Source organism: Silene latifolia, chromosome 3, assembly GCF_048544455.1.
Source record: "Silene latifolia isolate original U9 population chromosome 3, ASM4854445v1, whole genome shotgun sequence".
Taxonomy (NCBI): Eukaryota; Viridiplantae; Streptophyta; class Magnoliopsida; order Caryophyllales; family Caryophyllaceae; genus Silene; species Silene latifolia.
Genome location: NC_133528.1, coordinates 6,202,980 through 6,211,791, shown reverse-complemented (window position 1 = coordinate 6,211,791; position 8,812 = coordinate 6,202,980). Strand labels below are relative to the sequence as shown.

The following is an 8,812-nucleotide window of genomic DNA, read 5'->3' as shown; positions in this document are numbered from 1 at the left end:
TTAAAAAAGTTATTGACTAGCTTACAATTCCATAGTCTTACTATGAACCAACAAATAAAACTAAATAAATCAAGTTTCGAGTTCGAATTAATGTAACCTGATAAAGAGGAAGGTTCATAGTTTGTACAATACTGATAATGACATTCCTGAATTTAACTACAATTATCAAAAGATCATTTACAAATTAAATTAAGAGCCAGGCACAAACTTGGTAGCAAATATCCAAGCATTATTAGCCACCGGGTTGTCGAGGTGGTCCAATAGATTTTCCAAGGGACCCTTGCCGGTCACTATGGCTTGTACAAAGAACCCGAACATGGAAAACATGGCTAGCCTCCCATTCTTGATCTCCTTAACCTTGAGTTCCGAGAATGTGACCGGGTCATCGGCCAAGCCCAATGGGTCAAAGTATTGGCCTCCAGGGTAGAGGTTTTCACCGTCTCCAACTCCTTCAAGCCCATTAATACGGAAGCTCTCAACGAGGCCCATTAATATAACTTGGAAGCCGAGAACGGCCAAGATGCTTTGGGCATGGACCAAATTAGGGTTTCCCAAATAGTCGAGGCCGCCCTCGGAGAAAATTTGGGCCCCTGCCTTGAACCAAACCGGTTCTTTGAATTGGACTCCAATCCATTTTTGAAGTACTTCTGGGGTGATGCAGCCTAGTGCTCCAAGCATGGCCCAACGTCCGTGAATGACCTCAAGAGCCCTGTTCCTAGCAAAGGCCTCGGGGTCAGCCGAAAGTCCAGCAGTGTCCCAACCGTAGTCACCAGGAAATTCTCCTGTTAAGTATGAGGGTGTCTGTGCTGAGAATGGGCCCAAGTACTTCACCCTATCTGGACCATACCATAAATCATTCCCCTGAACAAAAACATAAAATAATATAAATTAATTTAATCTTCATTAGAAAAAGCACAATTCTACAAGGCTAACCTAAGACATGTCTGATCATGCAATACCTCGAATAAACGAGTAATTATACTGTAAGACCGTCTTTTTACATATAAAAATACTGATTTATTGATAGTAATAAATGAGTGTTTAACCAATAAAAGCAGGCGTTTTAGACTTATTCTTAATTTGTGAAATATGAATGCAAGTTCAATATAATGGCCACAAATTACCATATACATTGGACATTTAGGAAGCAACTTTAGCTAGCATTTCCATCACTAAACTCAACACAAATTGTTCTATAAGACTAAGGCTCTGTTTGGCAAAACTAGCTGAAAAGGTACCTGAAACCTGAAAAGGTACCTGAAACCTGAAAAGGTAGCTGAAACCTGAAAAGGTAGCTGAAAAGGTAGCTGAAAATTAAGAGCTGATAAGGTAGCTGATTTTTATTAAAACTGTTTGGAAACAACCTGAAAAAGTAGCTGATATTTGACAAAATGACGTAAAAGGACATGGTTTATTATTGTTATCGTTTATGTTTTTACTATTATTTTTGTGTTATTGGCGTTGGCGTTATTAGTAATAAAGTCATAATGTAATTTTTTCAATATATATGTAAAGCTGATTTGAATTATGTAAAGCTCCTAAAGAACCAAGACTCCAATCATCCATCAAACTGATAACATAACTCCTACTAATCAAACCATGATCATCCTCTACAAAACCCACCTATAATGAAATTTTAATTAGATTTTCTATTCATACTAGATAATTAATTAAGCCAATTTGACCGAATCACGCTAAATTAATGAAAAAGAAACAATTAACAATACCTCTATCCGTAGAAGCAAGTCGGTGGAGCAATCCGATGCTCAAGTCTTGTACTTGTGAGAGTGCAGTGAAACGGCAATGGTAATTTTTTTTGGAGAACTATTGAATTGAATGAGGTTTTTTTTTAATTGGTAACATTAAAGAAAAATAAGGGTAAAATAGGTAGTTAAAAAGAAATCAGGTACCTGATTTCTCAAAAGCTACATGAGGTAGCTTTTTATTTCAGGTACCTTTTCAGGTCAAAAAAGGTAGTTGCCAAACACTTTAAAAAAAATCAGGTACCTGAAAATTTTTGCAAAAAAGCTACTTGAGACAAATCAGGTACCTGAAGCGTACTGCCAAACAGAGCCTAATATTTAGGTAGGACTAACCCAATAGCATAAGGCCCAAAAAAATTACTTAATAAAAATATAAAATAATACTTTTATTTTTATAACCTAATATTTTAAATTAATAACTTACCTATTTAAATATGTTAGTTTTTATTATAAAATATAAAGTTATCAAAATAAAATCAAAAAATTAATATATCAATGTTTTTGCTTGGGCTTTTCTCCTATTGGGCCAGTCCTATGCTATAGGACGGTCCTATAGGAGAGTTGCTGAAAACTCAAACATGATGCAAGAGTGAAGTTACCATGGTGAATTTGGCAGAGCCCATGGGAACAATATCTTTGAGGGCGTTACGGTCGGAACCCTTTCCTTGGCCTAGGAATGGAGATGAGCTAAGAACATTACCAGAGCTTAACATTGTTGCCATGGCTTATATTTACAAAGGGAGATTTAAAGAAAGAAGATTTTATTATGTTGAAGTAACTAGTATCAAGTCATGTTTATATATACTGTGAGAATTGTGTGTATGAGATGATGGGACCAAAGTATAAGTGGGTGTAAATGAAGTTGGCAACTCATAGTGGGGACTATGGTTTTGTATTAACCAATGAGGATGTTTATGTAGATACTACAATCTTCATTTACTATGTAGCATGTCATCTTGATAGATTTTATGATCTACACATCATCTCTTTGTGCTCTTCAAGTTAGCCTATTCTCAAAAATTAGGATTTTTTTTGTTATAATCAGGATGTCTATCGTCGATAACAGTGGGTTATTCCTTTGCTGCAAATCTGCAATGCTCTCCAAAGACGTCAATCCCATTTGTCTTGATTTGACTAGCTAGGTACATAACTCATTGGATAATCTTAGTCGATTCATTTGATTTTACTGCAATGATGAGTGGTTCTCGACTGACCACCCTCTATCTGAATCTGAACCTGAATCTGACTAAGCCGGTCTAGTAGTAGTAGCAGCTCCCGCTGACTGACCTAAAATTTAATGAAATATACAAGGAATGGATTGTCGTAATAGCTCATTGGATAATCTTAGTCGATTCATTTGATTTTACTGCATACTAATGTTCAGGAGATCCGAACTCATGCTCACACAAGCATGTTAAAAGTTCTTGTACTTTAAAGAGTTGCAAGAATTAATGAATTGAATTGATTAAAGAACAAAAAATAGAATTCAATTTTGAGCAATTGTCAAAGTTAAAGTTGACTGATGGTTATGGTTACGTAAATGTCAATGAGTAAATGGTGACAGAAAATTCATTTTGGGTCTCATATGTTAAAATTACAGTTATGAATATCGGGTGGATGCAGTACATCACAAATTCACGAGTAACGAAAGTAATTAATTAAGCAAGTCATATTCTGACTCCCAGCTAAATCAGGACACAAGTCACAACACTTTCTAACCAAACCTGAGATGCACTCAAAAGTACCATATCAGTGTTTCACCCGAATTGATATTACCCGACTTGGTTTACCAACCTGCCCAAGGTGTTTGACAGATTTATGGGCAAGACCTCCGGAGTATAAAAATAGTTTCAAAAGTTAAAAAGTATTGATTAGCTTTACATTAATACGATAATACCATATCTTATTACAGCAATGAGCTACCATGACACAAGGATTTAATCAGACTAATATCCACTTCTACAGCGATCCAATGTAACATCAGCAGCAGCGGTGCTGCGCCACATTCATTCATGTACTCCGACACTCTAATCCATTTATGGCAGCGCCACGTTGCACAGAGACACCACATTCCACGAGCATCTATTCAACATACAAGATTATCATGGACATTGAAGTTTGAAAATTATCATAAAATTTGATATTCACTCTCATATATCCAAGCAGAAAAAAGTAAAATTTCCACAAATTTACTACAAAAGGGCTTGTTTGGTTCGCTTTTCTGCTTTAGCTTCAATTCTCCCTCTTACATGAATGAAATTACTTGTCGGGAAAAAAAAAGAGAAATTACAACATAACAATTTGTATTGTACCAAGTACCAACCTATATAACTAAGACCATACCAAGACAAACAGAAAATAATGGCTCTTTAGAGAAAACGTGGGTAAAAAACAGCATAGAGAGCAGCTTACAGAGCATTTAAACTACTTGGATCACGTGCATCCAAAGAAATCTTCCAAGGATGTCGAACAGAACACATTGGATGCCGTTCTCTCGGGTTTACTTGGGGAAATGTGTAGCTGATATCTGATGAACCTCTGAACCAGTAAAAGTGTAAAACGACATCAAGAACCAGGAAAATATGACACAAAATAAAGATTTCAGATCTCAGAAAATGGATTTACCGCCAACTGAGAAATAATATCAGGATTTGTATCAATATGCCAATCTGGCTCCAACTGCCGAACGAATGACGTACGTCCATTCTCGGTGCTACAGAACAAAACCTTCAATTTCAAATTGACAAAGAGTGTTTCAGATAATGAATTAATAATGCTGTGCAAAATTTTAGAAATTACAAGGAAACTATTTCAAATGCAAGATCTGCTGATACTTTTTCCATACACATACATATTAGACGGTTTGTCTAACAGTGCAAGGAAACTATGCTACCTAGGTTAGCTTATTTTATGTTGCAAGGAGCTCTTAGCTAACTGGTACGCGTGTCCAGGTTCTGGTGAATTATTATTTAGAACACAATTATCGTTACCTAAATGGACGTCCTTCCAATAGTCAAGATCCTCAGGAATTTATCGACTTCTCCCACCAGCCAACTTAAATGAAAAGAAATACTCCCTCCAATTCACAATAAACCTCGCATTTCATTTTGGCACAAAAATTAAGGAAACACACTACCCCACCATATAATTAAATTTGGACCACACAAATACACTACCCCACCATACAATTAAATTTGGACCACACAAACACTGACCAAAAAAGGAAATGAGGAGGTTATTGTGAATAACCGAAAAAGGAAATAGGGAGGTTTATTGTGAATTGGAGGGAGTATTTAATATTTAAAAAAAAAATCTCGTAACACTCCATAAAGCTTTACTGTCCATGATAGAAAGGTAAGAATGCCCGAGCTTTTACGAAAATATGAGACCATATATAACTATATAAGGAGTCTCACTTAAGTGTATTGGTTCAAGTGTTCAACAAAGAACCGTGTATGGCCAAATTAATTTGTCGTAGCGGGGGGCAGCCACAAACTAACACTGTTCAGTGCTCACGCCTTTGAGAGTCCTAATACTGTACAGTGTACAGATATAGAAAGTAAAACTCCATTACAACACAAATTCTCATTTAAGACGGGTATTGTCCGTCTTAAACTTAAGACGGGTCAAATACATAGCATATCACATGGCAAGTTGCCTAGGAAATACCAAAATTATTGTATTTATTACCACTATATGGTAGTATTTGACCCGTCTTAAGTTTAAGGCGGATAGTGCCCATCTTAAGTAAGATTTACCACCATTATAATTACTGACACAGTTTTTCCTTGCCTTCATTGTCCCAAAAGGGGGAAAGATGGGATCTGGATACAAGTTACTTATGTCATCCTTGTCACATGATCAAGATATAAGGGATTAAGGGGAAAGAGAGAGGCTGCATTTAAGGCTCATTGACTGAGATTAGTCTGTTACGATCAATTTAGAGATCAAGACTGAAACCAATATGGCATTCAGTCCTCGTGAAATAATAGATAACCTACCATACAGGCACACGAGTAAAGATAAAAGGAGAAAAATGCAAATGTAGAGATGATACCTTATCTTTAACTAACCCTCCAGATGTAAATATCCCTGCTTCTTCCAGAGCCGAAAGAACCCTTTTCTGCACAAAACATTAGAACTACTGTGAGTGGCACTTTCATCATCCAGAAAACAACACATTCAAAATGAGCAAGCTTCCGACATACTTCACTTTCATCATCCAGAACACGATCCATGAAATATAGGTCGCAAAATTTTGTGATCTCCAATAACAATTCGAGCACAGAAGATCTAACTGTTGCCTTCGTCTGCAGAAACAAAGTTCTCCGTACAAGTTAGCTATCACAAATAGTTCAATAACATGTTTGTTTTCGAAGAACCTGGAACTGAAAAAAGAACTAATATCGAACCTGAAGTTCCTCTGGACTTGTTTCCTCAAGTACAACACCAACCAAGCGGCACGTCACCTAAACAGAAGACATGGGTTGTTAGAATGTCACGTCAAACTGGTTTTTAACGCAATGACACTCAGTTCCCTGATTCAATGTGACTATGTCAAGCAATCCTTGCTGGATATTTGACACACAAAACGGTTATGGAATCTTATACACTAGTTTACGTCAAAAAAAGGGAGCTTATCAATTCTCTACTTAGATCTAGCTAATACACAAATCCTTTTTGCCACATCCATATCCTAAATTTAATTACTTGCGACATTGTTAGTATCTTCAGTCTATTTTCATATCACTCTCTTTAATAGCTTAGGAAAGTGATGCATTTAATGACTTACCGAAATAATGTATGACTCGAAATATTGAACATATCACGCAAAAGCATATCTTTCTAAAAGCTCTAAACCATAATAAAAAAAAGCCCAAAAAGGTATTCACCAACAAGCTCCACAACCACAAGTACAACCTCCATAATGAAACAGTACAAAACGAGCTGTACAAGCGTAGAATATACATATATATACCTTCCTTCCGTCACACAACTTCTGCCTCACAATTTGCGCCAATGTAGGCTGAAACAACAACAACAAACGACAGATTTAAAACAGTATACTTTCAAGGAAGAAACAGTCAAAATCAAGAACATGAGCCATTGAGTTTTGAGTTTTGACCCCACCTTAACAGGTTGGAAGAAATCATCAACAACGTTACGCACCCTGGAATCGTCCTGCGACCCAGAAGAAGATACAACCACAGCAGCATTTGGCTGCGAACCAGCCACACCAGAGCTCGCACCTACATTAGGTTGTTGTCTTTTAGGTTGCCTTCTTTCTGGTGCACTTACAAAAATTCTCCATGTAAATATTATAGCAATTGCAATTCCAGCAACTGCCCCAACTGAAAACACATCCTACAAAATCCATTGGTACAATCAAATTACGCAAATTCTCATTTGTGACAGTCGTAAATTACGACGAGATTAATGTGACCATTTTATGATAAAATCTGACCACTTTCTAATAAAATGGTAACTTTTCCTCCGTCACAACTTACGACCATTGCAAGGGATACCAACTGATCAAATCAATAACACGATTCATCATTGGCATCAAATCAAACACCATTTTGAGTACATCAGTTCATCAATTCAACGATTTCAATTATTTGTTTACTGTTTGATAACGCAAAATCACAATTAAGCATCTCAATTACTTAATTTCATAGTCCAATTCAGGAATATTGATTTTCAATCTAATAATTTGAACATTTTTGTAATTGAATTGCGATAATTGAAATCAGTATGAAAAATAAAAGTAAAAGTACCTGATTGAACATAATCGAGTCGAGATTAAAGATGCTGCTTGCGATCTACAAGTTTTATTATTCGATTGTTCAGTTATTGTGTTGAATTGAATTCGTCAAATTTTTAGGGTTTTTGTTGATAGTATTTGGGGGTTGCGATTTGAGACCCAAGATAATCACAGAGGTAGAGAAGAGACGCCCAAAGGTATAGAATTGGGCTCTGTTTGGTAAAACTAACTGAAAAGGTAGCTGAAACCTGAAAAGGTAGCTGAAAATTCAAAAGGTACCTAAAACCTGAAAAAGTAATTGATAAGGTAGCTGAAGCTAACTGATTATATTAAAAGATGTTTGGCAAATCAACTAAAAAGGTAACTGATTTTGATGAAATAACGTAAAAGGATATAATAATTATTTAACAATATAGATTTAAAGGGTAGAAACGGAAAATTAAACCAAATCAGGTACTTGAAATTTCAAATGCTACTCTAGGTAGCATTTCATTTCAGGTAGCTTATTTGGTTAACTAAGCTACTTGCCAAACGCTTACAAAAAAATAAGGTACCTGAAATTTTGGTCAAATAAGCTACTTTGACCAAATCAGGTACCTGAAATGCCTTATCAAACGGAGCCTTGGTTTAATTTTTGTTTGAGACCGTCTTTAAAAAGTTAAAACCTTTCCCGGGTCGTATATCATTTTTTCTTATTTTTAATTTATCTCTAAATTAATTGTGAGTATATTTTTTATATTTAAGACGGCTATATTCGAAGAGGTTGGGATGTACACTTATCGACACAGGATGACACGATAAATACGAAATAAAGGAATGTCATTACCAATGGCAGCGGGTTGGGAAAAGCATCATCCACCTTAGATATCCATCAATTACCGATTATACTCACGGCGTATTTGGTTGGCTACTTTAGAATGATATGGAATGGAATTGAGTGAGTCTATTCAAGAGTTTGGTTGAGTGATTTTGGAATGGAGTTAGATATCCAATGGATTTTAACTGCACCCCAACCCCATGAAATCCCATACCCACCTGTTTTCCTTGGATTTCAACTCTATTTCTTCATGCTTATGAATCAGACACGTTTTTAAAGGAATGAAATTAGAACCTCATACTATTATGATTTCTCATTTCAATTCATTCCATTCCTACGCACTGAACCAAACGACCCCATTTTCTAAAAAAATACGGAGTATATTTAATATAACGACAAACTAATATATTCAGCACTAAATTACTCAAACTTCCTACTCATATAAGTAAATATTTAGTTAAAATAAAT

At 35.8% G+C, this 8,812-nt stretch overlaps 2 protein-coding genes across 2 annotated transcripts; both read right to left on the bottom strand.

The window, feature by feature from the left end:
- Window positions 1-61: 61 nt before the first annotated feature.
- LOC141646939 (chlorophyll a-b binding protein 3, chloroplastic-like) lies at window positions 62-2,597 on the bottom strand. The gene is made up of 2 exons (XM_074454949.1): window positions 2,363-2,597; window positions 62-861 (listed from the first exon to the last, which is right to left on the bottom strand). The coding sequence occupies exons 1-2, from the start codon at window positions 2,483-2,485 to the stop codon at window positions 190-192; spliced, it is 795 nt and encodes a 264-aa protein (XP_074311050.1). The 5' UTR covers window positions 2,486-2,597; the 3' UTR covers window positions 62-189.
- Window positions 2,598-3,474: 877 nt separating this feature from the next.
- Window positions 3,475-7,734, bottom strand: LOC141646934 (peroxisome biogenesis protein 22-like). Its single transcript, XM_074454938.1, has 9 exons — window positions 7,541-7,734; window positions 6,894-7,127; window positions 6,742-6,789; window positions 6,176-6,232; window positions 5,972-6,073; window positions 5,821-5,886; window positions 4,389-4,490; window positions 4,176-4,301; window positions 3,475-3,845 (listed from the first exon to the last, which is right to left on the bottom strand). Exons 1-8 carry the CDS (start codon window positions 7,550-7,552, stop codon window positions 4,197-4,199), a joined length of 726 nt encoding a protein of 241 aa, XP_074311039.1. The 5' UTR covers window positions 7,553-7,734; the 3' UTR covers window positions 3,475-3,845; window positions 4,176-4,196.
- Window positions 7,735-8,812: the final 1,078 nt, after the last annotated feature.

What these genes read in the sequence shown, in the direction of transcription:
- LOC141646939 (XM_074454949.1), bottom strand. Translation starts at nt 2,485, where the DNA reads ATGGCAACAATGTTAAGCTCTGGTAATGTTCTTAGCTCATCTCCATTC. An exon ending in GCTCTGCCAAATTCACCATG is followed by an intron (nt 862 to 2,362) that starts GTAACTTCACTC and finishes GTTTTTGTTCAG; the next exon opens with GGGAATGATTTATGGTATGG.
- LOC141646934 (XM_074454938.1), bottom strand. An exon ending in AGTTGTGTGACGGAAGGAAG is followed by an intron (nt 6,233 to 6,741) that starts GTATATATATGT and finishes TCTTCTGTTTAG; the next exon opens with GTGACGTGCCGCTTGGTTGG. An exon ending in GAGGGTTAGTTAAAGATAAG is followed by an intron (nt 4,491 to 5,820) that starts GTATCATCTCTA and finishes TTGAAATTGAAG; the next exon opens with GTTTTGTTCTGTAGCACCGA.